General features: G+C 40.9%; 1 protein-coding gene across 4 annotated transcripts; it reads left to right on the forward strand.

Annotated features, from left to right (window-relative positions):
• Window positions 1-692: 692 nt before the first annotated feature.
• LOC117521703 (tropomyosin alpha-1 chain-like) lies at window positions 693-22846 on the forward strand. 4 transcript variants are annotated; one of them, XM_034183043.1, is made up of 9 exons: window positions 693-1083; window positions 7046-7171; window positions 15657-15790; window positions 17501-17618; window positions 17701-17771; window positions 17900-17975; window positions 21734-21796; window positions 21880-21949; window positions 22137-22359. In XM_034183043.1, the coding sequence occupies exons 1-9, from the start codon at window positions 970-972 to the stop codon at window positions 22217-22219; spliced, it is 855 nt and encodes a 284-aa protein (XP_034038934.1). In that variant the 5' UTR covers window positions 693-969; the 3' UTR covers window positions 22220-22359. The 4 variants fall into 4 exon arrangements, with proteins under 4 accessions (XP_034038934.1, XP_034038933.1, XP_034038935.1 ...); XM_034183042.1 differs by lacking the exon at window positions 22137-22359 and adding an exon at window positions 22509-22846 and having other exon boundaries at window positions 694-1083; XM_034183044.1 differs by lacking the exons at window positions 693-1083; window positions 7046-7171; window positions 22137-22359 and adding exons at window positions 11137-11442; window positions 22509-22846.
• Window positions 22847-25422: the final 2576 nt, after the last annotated feature.

A 25422-nucleotide genomic window follows, 5' to 3' on the forward strand; every position in this document is an offset into this window, starting at 1 on the left:
ATAACATAACTCTGTGTGTGTGTGTGTGTGTGTGTGTGTGTGTGTGTGTGTGTGTGTGTGTGTGTGTGTGTGTGTGTGTGTGTGTGTGTGTGTGATACATATTGCATGCCCAAATGACAGAAAACAGATCAAAATAAAAGCCCGTCAAAGCAGTAGTCATAATTAAGAGGATCTTCCAGTAATTGCAGAGGAGCTTTGGTTTATTTCTCTGCAGCTCCACTGTGCAGGCTGCAGCCTGGTGGAGATCACATTCACTCAGTCCTGTCCCTAAATTTTCTTTGGCTGAATCATTTTCCATGCAGCGCTTTTTCATTCCGCGGTAGAATGAAAACTATGTCCTTTCTAACCAACTCTGGTATTAACATCAATTTGAACATTCCTAAGTAAGAACATAGGCATATAGATATGCAGCCCAGAGGAAAATAAAACCAAATCCTCTGGAGCTTGAATTACTTCTCTTTTATTATGAACAAAATCCTTTTGATGTCTGAGATTTGGTGCATTCAAACAAAACAACATTTTTTTTAAGGCATGATCCAAATAAGGAGACAGGCAGGGTGAATATTCCGGGTACATCTACCCCACGCTGTTCCTGCTAGAGCATTTGAGAGCTGAAGTTTAGATGAGGGAGGGGGCCACAATAAGTGCTGGTAGCCAAAGTGGGGAGTGGCAGAAGGGGTAAACGGTGGGAAAGGGCTGTCACTAAGGACTGGGGCTGTCTCCAAACCTCCACTTAACTTTAAATCACATCGTGGTCTGCTGACGCTCACTTTGCATCCTCCTCTCCTTCCCTCTCACTCCTCTCTGCATCTGCTGGTTTCTCTCCCTGTCAGCCTCAGGCTCTGGTGCAAGAACTTCTTCTAAACATCTGCAACAGCTTTTGCGCACACACGCGCTCTCACAAAGAAAAAAAGAAACTATAAACTCCTCTTTTTGAAGCTTGCAAGACACAGAAAGACAACCGTCGCCATGGAGGCCATCAAGAAGAAGATGCAGATGCTGAAGCTGGATAAGGAGAACGCCCTGGATAGGGCAGAACAAGCTGAGGCAGACAAGAAGTCAGCAGAAGATAAATGCAAAGAGGTGAGATATGACTTACAAGTTTAATGGTGTTATTTAGACAGCCCAATCAGCACCTCTGAAGAACTTTGTAAATTTCACACTGTTTGCAAAAAGAAATTATTTATTATATGTTTTCTCTTGATTCCCAGTTTAAGTGTAGGAACATAGTTCTGGTAAATGCTGTGTGATTCTTTATTAATGGGGCATTATTGTGCAAAACCTTTCTTCAGAGTTACATTAGTTAGGGTTCATGTTAACCTTTTCAAAAGCCTCACAGTTCTATAGCTGCATTTGGAGAAAGTCTTCTGCTGTATGCAAAAAGTTCCCCTGAGCCAACTTGTTTGCGACTCCCGTGACATATGTCACGAACATCCATATCTGATCTCCTGCTTGCACTCAGCGCATCTGAGAGAAAGGAGATGCCCCCCTCTCCCCAGAAAAGGGGTGTGTGGCTACAGAAGCTCCTTTCCTTTCAGGTTTCTATAGATATTCTTAACTACATGAACTTGTGAGGACTCACATCATATGGTCCAGATTTAATCCTGAAAGCTGAGCCTTTACCTAAAAGACCCATTTCATTCTTTTATAATAGTTTTTTTCATGATATGTCTCAATCATTAATAAAATAAGGGTCAACTGGGAGAATGAATTGCATATTACCCTGTGGGGTGACTTTTGGAAAAAGGCCCTGCATGCTGTCAATTCCTCCCCCAGCTGTACCAGACTCAGCTTAATACAATTCAAAGTATGATACAGAATTCACTATAGTAAGGCCAGACCTGCTCAATTTTATCTGGGCAAACTAGATCAGGGATGTTTTACATGTTCTAAGACTCCCTGTGACTTGACCCATATGTTTTGGTTGTGTCCAAAACTGTCAAAGTACTGCCATGCCTTTTTTATATAATTTCAAAGATTTTGGATTTGAAAATTTGTCCTTCCTCTCACATAGCCAAAAATACCTATACCACATATTAAAGTGTCAGTGGTTCAACGGAGAGTAATTGCCTGTGCCTTTTTGTTCTCTCCCCGGAGAATTTTGCTTTTGTGGAAGTCTCCCTTTGCCACCTTCAGTTAAGGCCTGGTTGCATGATGTCTTGTTTCTTTTGAAAATAGAAAAATTAAGTACAGACTCAGAGGCTCTTCCAGTAGGTTCTATCATCACTGAATGAAATGAAAATGAGATAATCTCACTCTTGGTCATGCGCTGCCATCTGTCAACTTGCCACTTGCGTGGTTGCAAGAGGCGCTGGTTCTTTCTTTCCCTGAGTGTGTGTGCTTTTGTTTGTTTTTGTTTTTTTTTCATTGTTCTGTTTTTAGGGGTTTGGTTTTGTATATTTTTGAAAAAGCTCCTTCATTTAAAGCAACAGGTGCATAAACAACCATTTTATGAGACCTGAAAATGGGTTATTTTGGAAAGTACAACCTCAGTGTCAAAGTGTTTGGAGACACGACCTTGAAGAAACGGTGAAAAATATTTTTAATTTTCATGATAAATTGCTGTTATGAAGATGGTGGGTGGAGTTACATGTCAAGCATTTTTCAAAGCAGCAAATATAGAACTGCAGAGTGCAGCTGATACTGAACCCCAGCCGGGGTCTTGTTTTGTGGTGGGCAGCAGAAAGAGGAGGATATCTACAGATGCGTAGAGTGGCAGACTGATGACTACTGGACTGATTTCCACGGGGAGCCAGGTCCATTACTCAAACCCACTATAAGAACTGTTGCTGCAGCAATTAGAGAAATCCATCTATAGCAACTGTTACTCCAACTCTGCACCAACGCAAACCTCCCGAACTGCAATGCCCATATTTAGTGATCCCCTGCTCCAGGCGCGAGCAGCTTGATGTCTCAACAGCTAAATTAATGATAGTGTATAATACAACTACAAGCAAAGCCACATCTGAAGATGTAACAGGATATTTCAGGTTTCTAAATAGAAGCAATTATTGGGCGGCGGGAGCAGCGGCGTCATCATGACAGTATGACTGAAATGCTCGACAGCCGGCGCTGGGAAGACGGGGACAAAGCCAGGACTTGGATTAAAGTAAACGGAAAGAATCCTTTCTTGGGTGTCTAACATCCCAATGAAACCCTGTGAGAGCTCTGACAGTTGTCACTGACACTGCACATATGTATCCTCATCATGTCTTCTTCAAAAAAACTAGTCAGCATGAAATCCTAGATGATTACAATTCCATGTGTTTGGATGGCCACGTTCCAAACAGTGCTGAGGGATGCAATCTTTACTATTCTTGGCATGGTGGTCCAAAGCCCAGAGTGTCCTTCTGCTGACAGGAGTGATCAAAATACACAAATTCTATTTATTATTCTACACTGACAGTTATGGACAAAACTTAACACACACCATGGCTAAAAACTTTCAAACTCAATTCAATTCACAAATTTCATTTTATGAAACAGTATGACAGTTAGGATGTCTACTTTAATTCTATATAAAGTTATTTTAAAAGGTACGCATATGTTTGCATATGTTGCACGTTATTTTTATTGTACTATTTTGAACCCTACCTCTTCCCTAAGCCTAACCCCAACTATAACCCCAGAGCCCCCCCATCACCCCGCATTTACTTTCCGTGATGCCATCACAAAATGGTGTGAGATTGGGTTGAAAAAGTGCCAAATGAACATACAGGTCCATATTGTATCTGCTGTGGTGATCCTAAGAAAAGGCTTACTTTTTTTGTAAAAGCTTCGAAATTATTCATTAAGGAGTAATTGTGAAGCATTAGACTGTATTTAACGACCAACCTGTAGAACCACATGTTTTTTTTCTCACTTATTTTGAACCTAACCATAACCCTCCACCCCCAAATTACTATCACAAAATTTTTCATGATACCATCACAAAAATCTACTCCATTTAGTGATGGTATCAAGAACTAATAGATTAAATCACTTTTGATGACGCCATCATGAACCAGCACCTTCCTACATTTAAGAGCAGGAAAATAATCTAAAGAATTAAGCCAAGGCATCTGGAGCAAAATTTTGTATCTCTACAAATCAAGTTCTTCGTCAGGGACCATCTCTAAAATATTCATGCTACTATATTTAATGGTACAACCTATTATAGAAACAAAGTGGCTGCTAATAAAGATAAAAGACAAAGATCAGCTTTATTTGTCCTGGAGGAAATTATTTTGCCAGAGTACAGAAACAGTAAATGGTGAACATTGTGTTGTTGTTGTTGTTGTTGTTGTTGTTGTTGTTTTGTTTGTTGAGTATGCAAAATGACTGGAAGACATTTGCACAAGATGTTTGACAATATTGGACATAACTCTGAATAACTGAATAACTCAAGGTTCAAAGTTGGGTTAGGGTTAGGGTTAAGGTTCGGGTTGCACATGGACTGTGATGTTGGGTCGTTCAAATAACAATGGGTGCAGTTCTGTGCTAATAGCAATTCACGGTTTGCGTAAGTATTAATAGCAACAGCCTTTATAGAAAACTAGACGAATTTTGAGACCCTGCATACTTTACATCATTAAGGGCCCCTTCACACATAACACAAAAGACGCAAAAACCGGAAGAAAATCCGCAAAACAAAAATGAAATGGGGAACCACGAAACATTCCACCTGCTGTTGGGAGGGATGCAGGTTTGCATGATACCACAGGACGGTTTCCTGCACGCTTGTGCTCCAGTGCACGAACACAGTGTAAGCATGTGGGAAGTCAAGCATACAGTAGTGGAACAAAAAAATGAATAAAACACCACAATTTATAATACTTAACTCCTGTTATAAAGGGCTGAGTTATAACAGGAGTCTAGTGGTTAAGGTGTTGGGCTTGAGACCAGAAGATCCTGGGTTCAAATCCCCGCCTGACTGGAAAATCACTAAGGGCCCTTGGGCAAGGTCCTTGGGCCTATTGCTCCCGGTGTGTAGTGAGCGCCTTGTATGGCAGCACCCTGACATCGGGGTGAATGTGAGGCATAATTGTAAAGTGCTTTGTGCGTCTGATGCAGATGGAAAAGCACTATATAAATGCCGTCCATTTCACATGTGTTGAGGGAGGAGCCAACACTCTAGCATGCCACATATGTGTTGCTAGGTTATGCCACTTTCGTGTGGCACTTAGACACTTTCACAGACAGCTTGAATGTGATCACCTGCTGTCTACTATTGTGCGAGGAGCACAAATAGCCAGTGGTGGGCACAGCTAACCAAAAAGTTAGCTTTAATAACCACTAATCTGCTAACTGAAAAGTTAACTTTTATAACTCCAAACCGATAAACGACTAAAAACTTTAGTGGAAGCTAACCACTAACCTTCAGTATTGTCTCCGGTACACTTTCAGCTACTGACATGCCGGTTTTGACTTTAAGCACTGCCACGATTAGATTAGAATCAAAGACGATCACAAATCCAACACAACCAACAAGTCATCGCTTCTGTCTTTGTGCGCCCTGCCCACTGCTGTAAGGAAGAGTCATTTATATTCAACATACAGTGGTCCGGACGTGAGGCAGAAGTCCTGAAAAGGAAAGCAGGTTTGACTTATGGTTTTGATTTATAAACCAAATTAATCCAGATTGTTTACCATTAATGTCAACTCTGTCATTTTTACAAAGTGAAAATATAACACATATCTTTTAATTATAAAATAATGCACTAATTCTGAAGGTTTGAACATTAACACACACAGATGCCAAAAGGCATTATGAGGAAAATGAGCCTCCGCTCATCACTGATTGGTTGATTTATATACACTCAACAAAAATATAAACGCATCACTTTTGGTTTTGCTCCCATTTTGTATGAGATGAACTCAAAGATCTAAAACTTTTTCCACATACACAATATCACCATTTCCCTCAAATATTGTTCACAAACCAGTCTAAATCTATGATAGTGAGCCCTTATCCTTTGCTGAGATAATCCATCCCACCTCACAGATGTGCCATATCAAGATGCTGATTAGACACCATGATTAGTGCACAGGTGTGCCTTAGACTGTCCACAATAATGGGAGCAAAACCAAAAGTGTTGCGTTTATATTTTTGTTGAGTGTATGTAAAAACCAACACACAAGTTACTGTAACACATGTGTTGGTTTTTACAAATAAATGTATATTTGTAAAATATGTCTTTTTTCATTTGTAAAAAAAGGCATTTGCAAAACTGAAAATTGTGTTTGTTAAGTTTTGATTCAGCTCAACGACCGTATGATATTTGGGCGGGTGCTATTCACACTGCCATCCAGTAGATGCCAGTGTTCTATGCATTTTGACCCATCTAATAAAAAGGGAATGCATGTAGCTGGGGAATTTATTATCATTATTATTAATTTTTATATATTTTTAGCCAAGCTGTATGTAAAACTCTGTTCACAAATGTTATTATTATCTAAAATGATTCCCCCTTCCCACATTTTAAAAAAAGAAATAAAGAAAATGAAATTGTGTCTGTTGATATTTTTAAAATGTTTCATATATTACAGTATTGGTTGGTGGCCAAGTGGTTAAGTGGGCTTGTTTCCAATGTGGAAGGTTCCCAGTACAATGCACCCCTAACCATTCTCCATGTGGAGTTGTGTCATGGAGGGTATCCAGCCTAAAACTGGGTGAAAGAAGGGAAAAGCCAAAGGGACTTACATACATTACAGTAGAACAGGTAGCTCAGTGGAATAGGAGCTAGCCTGCTAATTTATAGACCTGAGTTCAAATCCCACTCATACTACCTGTGTATGTCTTCAGACAAGACAATCTGCATTGTTTCAGTCCACCCACCTGCAAATGGGCACCTGCCTTGGCTAGGGAAGCAACCTGTGTGGGACTGGCATTGTGTCCAGGTGGAGTTGTGGACTCTCTTCCACTTCACGCTATGATATCTTGGCATAAGTATCAACGGTCCTCAGGGCTGATATAGGACATCTTCTTCATACATTGCAGAACACAATCAGATCAAGCATCATTGGGGTGCATTCCTTCTAACTCTATCCTCTTTTCCTTCTTTAGCTGGAGGATGAGCTGGTCGCCCTGCAGAAGAAATTAAAAGCAACAGAGGATGAGTTGGACAAGTATTCTGGAGCCTTGAAGGATGCTCAGGAGAAACTGGAACAATCGGAGAAGAAGGCCTCAGAAGTGAGTTTGCCACAAAAAGCCATCTGTAACACATTATCCACATTACAGTGGAACACCCCAGGTTTTACCCCTATAAAGGATCGATATCCACACTTTCAGACGGACAGAGTGAACCGTCGCTCTCAAGTGTTGGATTTCCAAACAGAGCCCTGCTCACCATCAGTAGTACATCTCTAAAAAATACTTTTTAAAACGTGCATTCATATCTTCATTTTAACTCCCTTTTCGCGGCCATGTGTGCAATCGCCTTAATTGTTAACCTCCGATTGCTTATTTTCTGAGTGACACAATTTTCAGAAAATACTCAAAGCAGATGACAGGCACTTAAGATGCCAATCACAAGAACATTTCACATAGTCAGTTAGCTTGAGGTGCAAAGATGCCAAACTATTCAAATGCAAACAACCCAGCTGTATGTGCATTCAAGGCGTACACCGACTAATAAGGTAAAAAAAAACATTTAAACCTTCCAGCTCAGTACCCGCTGATCAAACAGCTTCACAGCGCCTCAAGGCAACGCTCCTCTACGCTACCTATGACGCTGTTCTACCTGAGTCAGATAGCGTTGAGGAACGCTGAGCTATTGGTGTCTCACTGCAGTCTGTAAGAGGGTGATTTCTCAAGCAGAGACAAAACTTTGCCGGCCTGCAGCTGAACAGGAATCCCAGGAATGCAGCTTAAGCAAACAGAGAACCCCATACTGCTATGAAATCAATGCTTTGGCCTCTGGATTTTTTTTCTTTCTTTCATTCTTTCTTTCTTTACAGTGATCTTACATTCTATTCTGACTGGCTTTATAATAGTGAGCAAGACGAGAATTTATTAAATATAAGCAAAAAGCAAATATCTGTGGAGACAGACTTTGATGTGTTGATGTGTTGATGTGTGTGTGCTTTATTAAATATATCCCAGTTCCTGAAATTTATAGCTACAGCACCAGAAATTCAAGTTTTCTCAACAGTTTTAACAGTTATATCAAGAGAATACAGTCATTGTGAAAGAAAAGCCATCTCTGAGGTCATCAGGTGAGATACGGTCACTAAGGTTAAAGGTCTGATTACCAATGACCTCAGATGGCCTGTTAGATGCTCTGTCTCTACATCGTGCACTTTTGAAAGCTGCTGCTCTTTACCTAGTGGGTTTCACATAGGTGGAACAACACACTAGCATCATGATTTGATACATATCATGATGCACCCTAATGATTTGATACATATCATGATGCACTATCATGATTCGATACATATTATGATGCACCAGTCATGATTCGATACATATCATGATGCACCAATCACTATTCGATACATATCATGATGCACCTATCGCGATTCAATACATATCATGATGCATCAGTCACAATTCGATACATATCACGATGCACCGGTCACGACTCAATACATATCATGATGTACCGGTCATGATTTGATACATATCATGATGCACCAATCACAATTCGATACATATCATGATTCAATACATATCATGATGCACCGGTCACGATTCAATACATATCATGATGCACCGGTCACGATTTGATACATATCATCATGTACTGGTCACGATTCGATACATATCACGATGCACCAATCATGATTCGATACATATCACGTTGCACCGGTCACGATTCGATACATATCATGATGCACCAATCACTATTCGATACATATCATGATGCACCAATCACTATTCGATACATATCATGATGCACCTATCGCAATTCAATACATATCATGATGCATCAGTCACAATTCGATACATATCACGATGCACCGGTCATGACTCAATACATATCATGATGTACCGGTCATGATTTGATACATATCATGATGCACCAATCACAATTCGATACATATCATGATTCAATACATATCATGATGCACCGGTCACGATTCAATACATATCATGATGCACCGGTCACAATTTGATACATATCATCATGCACTGGTCACGATTCGATACATACCACGATGCACCAATCATGATTCGATACATATCACGTTGCACCAATCACGATTCAAAACATATCACGATTCAATACATATCATGATGCACTGGTCACGATTCAATACATATCATGATGCACTGGTCATGACATGATACATATCATCATGCACTGGTCACGATTCGATACATATCACGATGCACCAATCATGATTCGATACATATCATGTTGCACTAATCACAATTCAATACACATCACGATTCAATACATATCATGGTGCACCGGTCATGATATGATACATATCATCATGCAATGGTCACGATTCGATACATATCACGATGCACCAATCATGATTCGATACATATCACGTCACACCAATCATGATTCAATACATATCACGATTCAATACATATCATGATGCACCGGTCACGATTCAATACATATCATGATGCACCGGTCATGATATGATACATATCATCATGCACTGGTCACGATTCGATACATATCACGATGCACCAATCATGATTCGATACATATCACGTTGCACTAATCACAATTCAATACACATCACGATTCAATACATATCATGATGCACCGGTCATAATTCAGTACATATTATGATGCACTGGACACGATTCGATACATATCAGGATTCAATACATATCATGATGCACTGGTCACGATTCTATACATATCACGATGCACCAATCACAATTCGATACATATCACGATTCAATGCATATCATGATGCACCGGTCACGATTCAGTACATATCATGATGCACCGGTCACGATTCGATACATATCGTGATGCATTATTATCACTTGCTAGTATGTTCCCTAGAGGTTAGCATTACTTTACCTAGGTGCTAATAGTGTATAAGAGCTTACCAAAGGTAGGCCGATAATGTTTTACCTGGCCAAATTTGTGTACTCTGGAACTGAGTCTGGTGTCATTGGACTCATTGAGTATGAGTCTGAGTCACCTATGGTCATGAGCCAAATCTCATGACCATAGGTGAGGATCGGAACGTAGATCGATCGGTAAATCGAGAGCTTTGCCCCCCTACTCAGACCAACCAGATACCATCATATCAAACTGAAGACCAAGTGGACCCCATAAGAAAAATGATTATAGAACTCACAGTATTTAAACAAACTGAATTAAAATAAGGGAAATTGAAGACAGCTGTATAGGTGACAATCACATAAAATTTCATCTTAAGAAGTATAATGGTTCAGAAAATATACCAATAAATGCTTGGACCCCAGGTGTACTGATTAGGGGTATTAGGGACTTGACCATTGTAGGGTGTATTCGGCAATACTTGGTTACACTTGAATTTTGCTTGCTATTTTAATACATTTCCTCATTTTTGGAGTTGGGACACAAACTGGGGCCAAATATCGACACCCCAAGTATTAGGCATTCACCTTTGACAGTGGCTTAGGCCGTAAGGCATTGTCAAAAGTGAATTCTTTCGTGACTACGGCCACAAAAAGAAGTGAACTCATCCTTTAAGCAAACAAAGCCCAAAGAACTGTGTCCATAAATAAACCCGGTCTACCATCACCAACTCACAGGATAATCAGGGGGAGTGGGACAGGGGAGAGGAGCAGGAAGGAATGTGTCGCCACCCAATGGCTGCAGGTCATATCTGCAGGCAACTCCCATTCCAGTGATCTGGTTCTGGACCTTTGCGTCTGCCTTCCTTCATGCTGTTTTGTTTTGTTTTTTTCTTCCCAGACATAAGTGAATTCACACGAGACATGATTCACACCCGTGAAGCGGTGATTCAGATTCTAACGAGACTGAGCTCTTCCCGTTTTCTCTCCGCTTTGCCTTAAAAGTCCACAATGGGCTGAAATGTGGACTTCCTCACACAGGCTGACCTCCCACACCTCTTTTGTGGAGGAAAAGAAAAGGCCTCGCCCCTCCCGAATCCTGTGATGTCATCTGAGACAAGCTTCTTCCCAGGATTGGAGGATCTCGCCATAAATTTCCTGAAAACTCCCTGCCCTTCTTTTTTTTTTTCTCTTCCCATTCCAACTCGGCACGTCGCTGATTTCCTGTACGACAAAGGGGGGGAAAAAGAAAAAAAGTTTTTCCACACAGGCTGCAACTTGGGCGGAAATCAAGACCGTATTTTTTTTAACGACGTCTCAGAGCCGGTTTGTTGTAATTTCGTCGGTTTAGTGTGAGAAAAGAAGAGGTTATGGAGGCGGTGAAGAAGAAAATTCAGACTTTGCAGCAGCAGGCGGATGACGCTGAAGATCGCGCTTTGGCCATACAAAGAGAACTGGACGAGGAACGGGAACTACGCGAAAAAGTGAGATTATTTCCCCTAAATTCTTTTTTATATTAATTTATTTGAAGAATACCTTACATGTCGTGTGTTTGTAGTAGACGTTTAGCCCGTTATTTCAATTTTTTGAGAGTGCTAAACTTCCGGTGTGATGACACGCAGGTAGAATCACTGTAAAAAAAAAAAAAAAAAAGAGAGAAAAAAGTTATAAAACTTTTTAAAGAGTGGCTCGACTAACGATAATTTATTTACTCATCATGTTTGCAAGGTCTCAGAAGTGTCGTTTGTTCGTTGTAGGGTTTCCTGTGGCATCGTTTCTCTCTAACATTCCTTTGCGGACTTGTCCTTAGCTGTGTTGTCTTGTCTGTACCCGCCCTCAGGAAAACTTCCAAATGTCTCAAATGAAACACAATCAAGGGAATGTTATGAAGAAAGTCAGTTAATTCCCATTATTCCTATTTGAAGCTGCCTGTAGGTTTGGCTAAGATTGTGCTCAGTTAGATTACTTCCAACAAATCTTTATTCTTGTAAAGTGCAGGATATTTGGGGTCTATGACATTCCGGCATGGCCAGATAATATGCCATAATGTGGCCTTTTTAGTTCGGAATGACGTCTTTCTGACTCTTACTGAAGGAGGCATGGTGGGTCAGTGGTTATCACTGTTGCGTCACAGCAAGAAGGTCGTGAGATCGTGTCCCATTTGGGCCTTTCTATGTGGAGTTTGCATGGGTTCCCTCCAAGGGTGCTCCAAGGCCATGGCTACGGGTACGGACCCGTATCTACAGAGACCATTCTAAAGATATGGAGGGTGTCTTACTGACCAATCAGAATGCGCAAATATGTCCGTACCCGTACCATATGCAGCTAAAGATCCGGCAAGGCTTCAAAACTCATCTGTACATTGTCCGTATCTTCAGTGAACCTTGGTCCGTACCTTTAGCAGTCCCGCAGAAGATACGGATGTACGTACCCGTAGCCACTTCGTTCCTCCCACTTTCAGAGACATGCAGGTTAGGTGAATTGGGGAATTTTAAATTGCCCGTAGGTGTGTATGAATAAGTTTGTATGCCTACTGGTGACCCTGTGATGGACTGGCATCCTGTCCAGGGTGTAGTCTGCCTCTTGCCCTATGATTGTTAGAATAGGCTCCAGCCAACTACGACCCTCAATTGGAGTAAGCGGGTATAGAAACTGAAAGACTAATAATGAGCTGTAGCCTTAACCCTGAACTGAAAGTATTGAAAAATAAAGATAAAACGATTGCTTGGGTTTTATTTGTATACCTAATCCTTATACCACACCAGCATTTATGAGCAGGGGTGCACATAACTGGTACTCATCATGCTTGTGTGTGCTAAAAATGGTTGATGCACAGCAGACAGCACACAGAGGGAAACACTTTTCCTGCAATCTGTCATTGCTTTCCTCCTATGAAGTGCTTCTCTTGTGTTTTCTGCGGCGCAACACTTCTTTTTAGCACACCCAAGCACCATGAGTACCAGTTATGAGCATATGTAAGCACTAGGCCAAGATGCCCTAGGTCCAGCATGTCTGCGGCCAGCATGCCCTAGGCATTGTGCGGGACACGGGGACAAATCCTGCCAAATGTGGGTGGTTGGCAGCTGTGCTAGGCCCGGCATGTCTCTGGCCAGGATGTCTGTTGACAATATTCATAACGCCTTGCATTTCCACCAGTGTCTGGTGGAATTGTTTTGTTTTAAACACGAGTGTGTGTTCTGTGAATTATACAAATCGGGACAGCCTATAAAACTGTTTCTTCTCTCCACATTTATAAACATACTAGCGATTTTCCATAAAATGTTGGAAGGTTTAAAAATACCTCTGACCAAGAACATGGTCAGACTAGGATCAACCTGCATCTGGCCTTCACCACATGGCGCACCATTCAGCCTGCTAATGGGCTACAAATGATGTTCCTTCTGCTCGATGCAGAAGAGGGGAGTTTGAAAGGAGTGGCCAAAAAGGGAAGTTGGTGTTCTGGTCCTTTGATATTGGTGCTGGTCGGTCATCTCTACACACACAAAGATTTGGCCCATGTTGGGGTATTGCTTTCAGACCACTGTGTCCTTCCAACTGTTTGAACAAAATGACTGACCTTTTAATTTGGACAAAACATCAGTTCAGAATGAAGTCTTTGAGTGGGGGGGAATAATATTCATTGAAACATCAAGTTCAAAACTTGAGCCCAGTGCTGTCACATACGCATGCACTGGATATTATTTAGGATGAGTATTCTAGGGAAGTGGTTAAAGATGGGGCAGCACTCTTGCCTCACAGCAAGAAGGTCCTGGCTTTGCTTCCGACCTGGCCCTTTCTTTGAGGAGCTTGCAGGTCTCCCCCCCATGTGTTTGCGTGGGTTCTCTCTGGGTGCTTTGGCTTCCAAAGACATAGAGGTTAGGTGGGGTGTTGAGTTTAAGTTGACCATACTATATGACCATACTGTGTCACTCACGCATTGGACTGATAAGTCATTCACACAGGTGCAGATAGAGACAAAAGACAAATTTTCAATATATTTGCATTTTCAAGTATGTCTGTAGCATGACCCAAGCAGAGGGTCACCCCATTGAGTCTGGTCTGCTTGAGGTTTCTTCCTCAAATCATCAGAGGGAGTTTTTCCTTAACACTGTTGCCTGTGTGCTTGCTCTAGGCGTTGGTAAGGTTAGACCTTACTTGTGTGAAGCACCTTGAGGCAGCTTTGTTGTGATTTGGTGCTATATCAATTAAAGAAATTGAATTGGAAAAGGGAGGGGGGGAAAAAAGCAAAAAACAAACTGGACGCTACACCATTTCCCGCAGATGGACTATGTGGGAGTATAAATTTGTTTGTCCACATGTCAGCCCTGCAGTAGGCTAGCGTTCTGGCCAGGGTGTACTCTGCCTCTGAATCTCTGAAACTGCCTAGTCACTGAATCTTGAAGAATTAATTTGCATGAACAAGCATTGATTGGCTGTTGATCAATGAGTAAGCCCTACATCTTTTTTCTCCCCCCCCCCCCCCCCCCCTTTCTGTGCCTGCGTTGAACTTTGTACACACTTCATCCACCAGACCATATGTGGTTATAATGATGACAAAATAGGTCACAATGATGAGAACAGTGCTTCACTTGTTCCCTGTGCATTCTGTCATTTGTATAAAAAGGTGTGCTGCTTCTCTGTAAATGGCTCCAAAGTACAAATGAACACAGATCCCAAGGTTTTTTTTTGGTTTTTTTGGTATCATTTAGTGAACAAAGCAAAAGAGCCAGCTTATTACATTGAACAAGCTTTACTTCTCTGTCGTCTTCGGCCAGCACAGGAAGAGAGAGCAGACATGGTTATCTGCTTTATCAGTCCCGCAGGAAAATGCTTGGAAAGACGCAAAGTCCCTCAGAGCTACTACACACACGGGTTTACTGTATAACATCAAGCCAGCTGCAGTACCTCGCATACAAATGTTGAAACTTTGCCAAGGTGGTGACTGCAGATGTGCACATTTTATAGAATTCACTCATTTTGCACGGTTAAGCAATCTGATTTTTATCAGCTGGGGGAAGGAGAAAAGTCAGAATACTTGCATGTATTGCGTTCCAGAGGCATCAATAAATGCAGTCAAGTCTGATCATGTCAAGCACAAAATAACAAGAATGTTCTAGTTTGCAATCTACAACACTCAGTCTGTGCTGAAACACTGTTTTTGTAATTTTTGTACGCCACCACATTAGCATTAAATTGTAGGAGAAATTCAAGATGTGCCAGACTTGCAGCTTTAATATCACTAATCTATTTTCAGAGTCGATATGCAATTGCAGAAAGTAAATATAAGGATCGTTGCTGAAACAAGTCATGACTTTTACAGCAAAAAGTTGGTGAGTTTTGGACTTCATTTGCATAAATCACAATAAACTGCACCTGTTCCAGGAAGGATAGGTGTGCATTTTGTCACAAGTATAAAAAGACTGAAAAGGCAGTGGTAGAGGTGCAGTTCGGAGAAATGGAGTTCCAAAAAGTAATGCGCATTTTATTTAAGGAGAACTACTAAACTGTCAACTACAAGAAACTGGTCAATACATGCATTTTTACACGTCACACTAAGAACAAAAACCTTCCATATGGTCAAAAAAAAGTTAAAATCCAAAATCACAAACGTGCGAAATCCTTATCCGGCATCCTTCCTCCTTTTGTGGCAGTTGTGCATTTCTTTGTTGACCTGTGACCTCTTTGTGTGCTCCTGTAGGCCGAGGGCGAAGTGGCCTCTTTGAACCGCAGGATCCAGCTGGTGGAGGAGGAGCTGGACCGTGCACAGGAGCGTCTGGCCACAGCCCTGCAGAAGCTGGAGGAGGCCGAGAAAGCTGCAGATGAGAGTGAAAGGTGACGACAGGGGCCTGGAAATGCCACGTTTCAGAAGTCAAAATGTCGTCATGGCAATAATCATCTTATAATAGGGTTACTGCATATTGAACAGACAGATGAAGAAGATTGGAAAGTGATGGGGCCTTATGGTTATGGATGCCATATGTCAATCATTTGAATTATTTTTTTTTTTAATGAGAACAAAGAACAGCAACTACAGTACAGTCTTTACATTACAAGGTGCTGTGGTGTGTCATAGATGTGGCTGTAACAGAGATCAACTTTGCAATCATTTTACCTACAGGCTAACTGAAGTATTGCATCTTAAAAAGTTTTGTCCTCAAGTAGTTTTCTTATTGACCCACAACATGAAATGTTTTTCAAAACTCTCAAAATTATAGCAAACCAGTTTTATCCTCTGGTAGTGTAGAATTTTCTCAAATGTAAGGTGTGACAAAACCAGCTGCCTCAGTTCTGGCCACTGTTTACTTATTTTTAACGGTCAAATGGATCCGTATGGACAGTGACTGGACATTGATGTAAACTTGTTACAAAGTTGAAATCAATATAATCTGTTTGCTTGGCTTGCTGAAGCCAACATTTAGCGTACCTGAGCAAGTCTTTGCACAGCTATGTTTCCTACACAGATAATGGCGTAAGGCTTGGCTAGCAAAAAATGTAAAGGGTGAGTGGATTAATCCATACCTGCCAGCATGCACAGACAATAACTCAAAATCACTAAATGCTGTGATCTTGTAAATTTGCCAAATTGAAGGAACACATAATGAGGATGAGCTGACTAGTTGTTGGTGAATGTTGATATACCAGATCAACTGAAAAAACAACTTTTGGTTCTGCCTGTGTAAGATCCCACAGAGGTGTTTGCCACCCGCTGGATGGATTATGGAAAATTATGATCAGCTGTGGTTCAGCTTGCAGGCAGTTGCTGAAATAGTGTGTGCATTGCATGCTTGTTTGGTGCACTCCACCCTTCACATCAGCATCAGCAAACTCCTTAATTTATCAAGTATGGAGAGAAATGTGTTCACGATGTAGGCAGATATAGGATGAAATGTGCAAGAAACCTTTTTTTTTTTAAACTGTAAATTAGTACTGACTAATTTTCACACCTGTTTCAATCATTCTGGAGGGCATGTGAAAGGAAAGCTGGGTCACTGCCATCTGCTGGACAGTCCAGGAATGTGCATTCATAAATTACAGTCAGTGGAGGCTTATTTTACAGTACTATTAAACAAAAATTTGATCTGAAAACTTGCTCAAAATATTCTAGGTAATGGACTCCAGGGTGGTCACTCTGTATATCAGTGTAATTATTCAGTTGTCAAAATGGATCCATGTTGTACTTTCCAGCTATGTAAGTAAAATTGGGTCACATTTGAACTGGTTTATGTGCATCACCTTGAACAAATTACTTCAACCTCATGATTTGTCTTTTCACCTCACTTAAAAGCCATTGTACAGAACTTTTGTGCAGTTTGCACAGGCAAAGAAGTGGTTTGTACAAAGCTTGAGGTCCGTAGTGAATTACACATCATGCAGCAAAATCAGTTCTAGTCTCCAGTCTGCAATCAGGACAGTAGGCATTTCAGCATGTTTAAAACTTGGCATCTCTGACAAATTGTCAAAAGATTTTTTGCCTCTGTATTGTCAAAGAAATCTCAGATCTCATTTGTTTTTGTTGAACTAAATTTGGTTACTCATCCTTAGAGGCATGAAGGTTATTGAGAACAGAGCGCTTAAAGATGAGGAGAAGATGGAGCTCCAGGAGTTCCAACTCAAAGAAGCCAAAAACATCGCAGAGGAGTCCGACCGCAAGTATGAGGAGGTACGGGCAACATTTGTGACAACTGGCAACTGTCATTTTATATTATTTTTGAACACCTGTGACTTTTGAGCGTCTCTGTCAGGTTGCCCGTAAACTGGTTATCGTTGAGGGGGATCTGGAGCGAGCAGAGGAACGGGCAGAAGTTTCAGAACTGTAAGCACTAACACACCATTACTACAGTTCCATAGCTACTTTCAGAGTTTTGACATATGTCCTTATGCTTTACTGGTTAATATAAACTGTATCCATGTCATAAAAAATAAAATTTATCCTTCTTTCAGCAAATGTGGTGACCTGGAAGAAGAGCTAAAGAATGTCACCAACACCCTTAAGTCTCTTGAGGCCCAGTCTGAAAAGGCAAGTAATGTATCATCCCTCCTCCTAAATGTTGTTGCATTTTCATTTCTAGCAAATAACTGCTTGAACTGAGAATAGCAGGAGCTATTCCTATACAGCAGCAGAGTGCTGACGCACTACTTCAGCATGCCATGACTGGAAAGTATTCACAGTGCTTTACTTTTTCCATTTTATGTTACAGCCTTATTCCAAAGTGGAGTAAATAATTTTTTTTTTCTTAAAATTCTGCTCACAACACCCCATAATGAGATGATTTTTTTTTTGTGGCAAATTTATAAAAAAAAAACAAAAAAAATGAAGTCACATGTACATAAGCATTTACACCCTTTGATCAATACTTTGTTGATGCAGCTTTGGCAGCAATTACAGCCTCGAGTCTTGTTGAATATGATGCCACAAGCTTGGCGCACCTATCTTTGGGCTCATTGGGACCTTCAAAGCAGCAGAAATGTTTGTGTTCCTTTCCCCAGATTTGTGCCTCGAGACAATCCTGTCTCGGAGGTCTACAGACAATTCTTTTGACTTCATGTTTGGTTTGCGCTCTGTCATGCGCTGTCAACTGTGGGAGCTTATATGTAGAGAGGTGTGTGTTTTTCCAAATAATGTCCAATCAATTGAATTTACTCCAGGTAGACTCAAATTAAGCTGTAGAGACATCTCAGGGATGGTTGGAAATAGGATGCACCTGAGCTCAATTTTGAGCTCCATGGCGAAGGCTGTAAATACTAATGTACGCAATTTCTTAAGTTTTTTTTTATTGCAAAAATCCCAAACTTTTTTTCACATAGACCTTATGGACTCTTGTGTGCAGAATTTTGAGGGAAAAATACATTTTATCCATCTATATTATAATAACCAAGTGGCCTCTTTGTGCGTGTATGCATGCGTGTGTATGGCTTCGATCACGGAGAAACTGGGGAGAACTGATATTTGCAGTTTGGTATGCTTATGTATTTTGGGTCAAGGATGAGCACTGTGTAAACAAAAAATTTATACGACTAATATATTTTTTTGAGAAATTAGCAATAATAGCTAACAGTGGACAACGTACTGCAATGCGCCATGGGAGTTTAGGGTTTAAAATGTTGTGGTTCATTTTAGTTTAACAGTGTTGTTAGTGTTACTGATTTGTTTTTGTAGTTCAGTTGGTTTAGCCAGTTTATTTGTCATGTTGCTATTACCACGAGTGAGAAGTGCGTTTGATGTCTTCCGCCACTGTCTCTGTGAGTATATAAAATTAAAAGCACCTGCTTGCAGCAGACTGCAGAAAAGACAAAGCTGTGGCTCTGCTTTTGTCCTTCTGCGCAGCTCCCCATAATAAATTAAAAGCAAAGTGGCATCTGTGTACATATATGCATGCGTATAACTTTGATTACGGACCAACTGGGGCGAGCTGATGTTTGCTGTTTGGTATGCTTATGTATTTTTGGTTAAGGATGAGCGCTGCCAAAATAGAAAGTTGATAGGACTAATATTTTTGGAGACGCTACATATATTAGCTGCCAGCACTGAAAAATTTACATGGATAATTGCATTCTGGACTCGCATGCCACTCCAGCGGGGGGGTAAATCATCTATATATTGAAACCGTGTGTGAGTTTACTTAGTAAGTTCAGTGAAAGTACATAATTGTAAATGCATAAAAAATAGATGGATGGCACAAGAAAGTGAAACGCGTATTACCATTGTGGCCCATTTAAAAATCAAATGACAAAATAGAAGTAGTAGTAATAATAATAATAATAATAATGATGATGTGTATACAGTAACAAGAACCTAAGCAATTTATCAATGCATTAAGACAATAACTTAAGATTAAAAAGTTATATAATTAACAGATAATTAAAGGGTTGAGTTCTTCTAAAAACTGTTGCGGACTAAGGTTGTAAACATTCTGGATTCACACGCCATTCCAACTCATTATAGAAACTTTGCTTAATTTGTTACACCCTTGAAAATTGTGAGCTACCTACACTCAACAAAAATATAAACGCAACACTTTTGGTTTTGCTCCCATTTTGTATGAGATGAACTCAAAGATCTAAAACTTTTTCCACATACACAATATCACCATTTCCCTCAAATATTGTTCACAAACCAGTCTAAATCTGTGATAGTGAGCACTTCTCCTTTGCTGAGATAATCCATCCCACCTCACAGGTGTGCCATATCAAGATGCTGATTAGACACCATGATTAGTGCACAGGTGTGCCTTAGACTGTCCACAATAAAAGGCCACTCTGAAAGGTGCAGTTTTGTTTTATTGGGGGGGGATACCAGTCAGTATCTGGTGTGACCACCATTTGCCTCATGCAGTGCAACACATCTCCTTCGCATAGAGTTGATCAGGTTGTCAATTGTGGCCTGTGGAATGTTGGTCCACTCCTCTTCAATGGCTGTGCGAAGTTGCTGGATATTGGCAGGAACTGGTACACGCTGTCGTATACGCCGGTCCAGCGCATCCAAAACATGCTCAATGGGTGACATGTCTGGTGAGTATGCCGGCCATGCAAGAACTGGGACATTTTCAGCTTCCAAGAATTGTGTACAGATCCTTGCCACATGGGGCCGTGCATTATCCTGCTGCAACATGAGGTGATGTTCTTGGATGTTGGCCCAATCTCAGGATCTCGTCACAGTATCTCTGTGCATTCAAAATGCCATCAATAAAATGCACCTGTGTTCTTCGTCCATAACAGATGCCTGCCCATACCATAACCCCACCGCCACCATGGGCCACTCGATCCACAACATTGACATCAGAAAACTGCTCACCCACACGATGCCCCACACGCTGTCTGCCATCTGCCCTGGACAGTGTGAACCGGGATTCATCCGTGAAGAGAACACCTCTCCAATGTGCCAAACGCCAGCGAATGTGAGCATTTGCCCACTCAAGTCGGTTACGACGACGAACTGGAGTCAGGCCGAGACCCCGATGAGGACGACAAGCATGCAGATGAGCTTCCCTGAGACGGTTTCTGACAGTTTGTGCAGAAATTCTTTGGTTATGCAAACAGATTGTTTCAGCAGCTGTCCGAGTGGCTGGTCTCAGACGATCTTGGAGGTGAACATGCTGGATGTGGAGGTCCTGGGCTGGTGTGGTTACACGTGGTCTGCGGTTGTGAGGCTGGTTGGATGTACTGCCAAATTCTCTGAAACGCCTTTGGAGATGGCTTATGGTAGAGAAATGAACATTCAATACACGAGCAACAGCTCTGGTTGACATTCCTGCTGTCAGCATGCCAATTGCACGCTCCCTCAAATCTTGCAACATCTGTGGCATTGTGCTGTACGAAAAAACTGCACCTTTTAGAGTGGCCTTTTATTGTGGGCAGTCTAAGGCACACCTGTGCACTAATCATGGTGTCTAATCAGCATCTTGATATGGCACACGTGAGGTGGGATGGATTATCTCAGCAATGGAGAAGTGCTCACTATCACAGCTTTAGACTGGTTTGTGAACAATATTTGAGGGAAATGGTGATATTGTGTATGTGGAAAAAGTTTTAGATCTTTGAGTTCATCTCATACAAAATGGGAGCAAAACCAAAAGTGTTGCGTTTATATTTTTGAGTGTATTTTATAAACACTACCCAATCTAGATCCCGTGGATCCCCCGGGCAACGTGCTGGTTTTGGTAACATGAAGAAAATTGAGAAAGTGAAGTGCTGTGAATACTTTCCAAATGCACCATATTTAAGATGTATAACTTTTTTTTCTTCCTGTACTTCCTTCCCCTTCCTTCATGTATGTAGTACTCTGTGAAAGAAGACAAATATGAGGAAGATATCAGAGTCCTGACTGAGAAACTTAAGGAGGTAATTGCCCGCTTGCTCAAGCTTCTTCCCCAGAGGGGCCTGCATTCTGTCCCAATGATTAATACGTGTTTATTATTTTAAAGGCGGAAACCCGTGCAGAATTTGCAGAAAGGTCTGTGTCTAAACTGGAAAAGACCATTGATGACTTAGAAGGTACGTTACAGTATTTTATTTTTACTTTTTTCACTCCTTCAGTGATCATTATTCTGTTTGTACTCTCTTTTTAGATCTTCAATTTTCTTAACTTTTTCTTTTATTTCTCTCCTTGCTTTCCCTCTGTCGTCGTCACCGTTCTGCAAATTCTTCTGAACCTGCTTTCTCTGTGCCCTTTGACCTGCAGATGAGGTGTACACTCAGAAGCTGAAATACAAGGCTATCAGTGAGGAGCTGGATAATGCCCTCAATGATATGAATGCCTTGTAAACTTTGCATTTAGCTTTTGATCTCTAGACTTTGTGTCCTTTCACTTTTGGAAGCACTATCTAGTCTTAAATCACTCTGTTCTTGCTGTCCCCTGCTCCTTTTCCACTAAACCAAAGCTCAATAAAGATGTTTCTATTTTACTCCCGTCTTCTGTCTTTTCACTACACTAAAAGTTTATTTTTCACAAACTTTTCAAATTTAAGCTTCATAGTTATCAAAAATATCATGAGCTTATGTGAAACAATGGATGGTCTTGCATTTTTACATTTGCTGCTGCTTTTCACTGCAGAGAGCCTATCAGCTGCAAAAGAGGAAAACCTAGGAATGCACCAAGTCCTGGACCAAACGCTGCAGGAGCTCAATAGCTTGTAAAATGCAGAGAAGAACATCAAACATTAAAATCAAATTAAGAAAAAAAAAAAGGTATTTCCTTCATGCCATACAACTGTGTTTCAGTTTTCTCTTAATCATGTTCATTTTTTTTTAAACACATGTACCCATTTATATATTTATGTGTTTTTGTTTGTTTTTTGGTTTTCTTTTTTTTATGGTTTTGGGTCCATATGATACTCAATTTCTGTGCTGTTGCAGACAAAACTGAGCACAAATAAATTTTTTGATGATGGAGAGGGTGCTGGAGAGCAGTGTTTGTATGTGATATTTGGATGAATGTGTGTCAGCCATATAGCCATAAACTCATTCTGAGGTCTAATTTTGGATGTTTCTCGTTGTCTTTTATGAGGTAAATTCTTCAAATACGGAGGTGGATTGGGTTTAGTGTCAGTGGTAATATCTCAAAACATAGTGCTTAAAGTTAATTAATCTAGATTAGAGGTGAGTATGAAGGGTCAAGGCGGTGCAGGTTTTTCTCAGTCTGGATAACCTTGGTAGGTGTGTACTATGCGAGCAGTTTTAAGCTTCCTAACTAGAGTAAGGAAATTTCCAGACTAAATTTATGTATTGTTAAAAAAAATTACTCAGAAATGCATATGTCATATATTATTAATTTCAGACTCTAAAACTCATGTTAATACATTGTTGCATTTCTGTTGGGATTATGACGTTGAGTGACTTGTCAGCAAGTTTGCACTGGGTCAATATGTTCTTTATCTGCACAGTAAGTTTCTGAACTTTTGCCTGCACCAAAAGTATGTCTTGTAAACGCTAAGCTCCTTTCATTATCTTATGTGAAAAGACGTAAACAGCACGCAGCGGTTCCACTAACACAAGGGGCTGCTTTTCACATCTTTAAAGTTTGACTTAGTTAGCCACACGGCCTAAACGTGACATGGCATTTTTTGATCATGTAGGCATACACATGGGATGATCACTTCTTTATCAATATCAATTGAAGTATCATTTCAAGTTGACCTGAATTGGAAATCATGCCGTGGAGCTCCAAAGCAAGCTGATCAGGATGTGAAGATTTTGCCTAACAAAGGTGAGAAGACGGCACAGTGGGTGGATTGTGGGAGAAGACCACTGCTGGACCATGAAGATGGATGGGACTCTGACCAATCAACAGAGATTCTGATTATAAAAATGTAGTGTAGTCAGAGTCTAGGCTTTTCTCTCTCTCTGCTGCTGGTGATTTGCTAAGAATTAACATTAGGAGGAGCCAGCCGAACAGATCCACAGAATTCTATGGTAAACTTATCTTTACTCTGTTTGTTTAAAAAAATTTGTTAAATTCCTGCTGACTGACTTATTTCGCATCAATGGACACGCGGGGTGTGTGACCTAAGGTAAATAGTTTTGCTGGCCACATGTCTGGGTTCACAGGTATTTAACAGAAGTAAACAATTCTGCTCCAACTAGGAGGTTGTCTTGGGTTTTCAGTTAAATATTGTGGTAAAAGGTCTGCTTCAACATGTGAAAAAGTAAAATCTCCACAAGGTATTACGTTTCACACTCCCAACAGTATGAACTTGTGGCAATCCCTCAGTTGGAAGGAAGATTGTCTTGGTCGATTCCTGGACGGGGTGGTGGAATTCTACATCCAGGGTTAATCTAGAGACTGCTCTGCATGGGTTTGTTTTAATGTGGGAATGTCATTGCCTGCTCACAAACAGCCTTTGGTTTTGCATTCATTGTTACAACACACGGTCACTGGACCAGGCCTGAGCGCGGGGCAATTGCTGGGGAAATCCCAGACATGCGTGCAAGTTATTGTGCAAATAGTCTGAATTTTCTTGTCCTTGGTGCGTGCTCTGAAACTCATTTCATCTTTGAGGTTTTGTTTTCACATTCATCAGCGCATATTTTGTGGATGTGAACCCTATCATTGCCTGCAACAAGTGGAATCTGCGAAAAGGAAAATTTTACCAACACTGGAACATCCTTCTTCTTGAGGAAATAAGACTCGAAAGAGACACTCCTGCTACAATTAAACATGATTTTTAACAAAGTCAAAATAGGTTGGTTATCTTGTTAGTTGGATTTTTTTTGGGGGGGGGGGGGGGGGGTGTATATTTAGAGAACGCATGGAACACTTGACACCATGGGTTGAAGTTCTGGAGCCAAAAATGAAAGTTCTTATGGTGATTTTCCCTGTTTTTGCCCACCAGAAAATGGTGCGGCAAATTAAAAGATGTAAACTGCAATCATTCAGCTGTCAAACAATTTCAGCCCCAGTAGGCTTAATACTGAATGCATCTTTGCTGCACAGTTATGTACATACTCCATCAAATCTCCTCTTAGTATGGTACCAGGGTTGAAATGATGTTTCTTCTTAATCATAATTAGACAAAAATATGGATTTGAGGGACTGGGGAAACCCTCTCTTAATGTAAGAGGTGCCTTGTGTCTGTCCTGAAGCACAACAATTCCTGGCATCTTGGCCTTAGACCAGGACTTGTGTGGTTACGCCATTTCAAATGTCAGTGGTTTTTCAGGCCAACGCTTGTCCAGAGGTCTACATTTTAGACCTCTGGACAAGCGTTAGACTGGTGTAACGTGCCAAGACTCCCTGTAGCATGCTGCCATTTTTAATGTGACCACTCATGAAACTAGGCCTTGGACAAAAATGAACAGGCATTAATCAGCAAGACTAAAAAAGATTATGGAAAAGGGTGTCAAAACTGTTGACTGGTGCTGTATATCCATCAATTAACTGTTTATACCTGCTTAGTCCAATTAAGGGTCAGGGACACCCCCGGTGGCATAGGGGTGGAGCCTATCCCAGCAGTCATAGGGCGTAAGGC

Source organism: Thalassophryne amazonica, chromosome 12 (genome assembly GCF_902500255.1).
Source record: "Thalassophryne amazonica chromosome 12, fThaAma1.1, whole genome shotgun sequence".
Taxonomy (NCBI): domain Eukaryota; kingdom Metazoa; phylum Chordata; class Actinopteri; order Batrachoidiformes; family Batrachoididae; genus Thalassophryne; species Thalassophryne amazonica.

Excerpts from the sequence above, each read along its gene's own strand:
- LOC117521703 (XM_034183043.1), top strand. The coding sequence starts at position 970 with ATGGAGGCCATCAAGAAGAAGATGCAGATGCTGAAGCTGGATAAGGAG. Across the intron at positions 1,084-7,045 it reads CAGAAGATAAATGCAAAGAG|CTGGAGGATGAGCTGGTCGC; the intron begins GTGAGATATGAC and ends TTCCTTCTTTAG. Across the intron at positions 17,619-17,700 it reads CCGACCGCAAGTATGAGGAG|GTTGCCCGTAAACTGGTTAT; the intron begins GTACGGGCAACA and ends CGTCTCTGTCAG.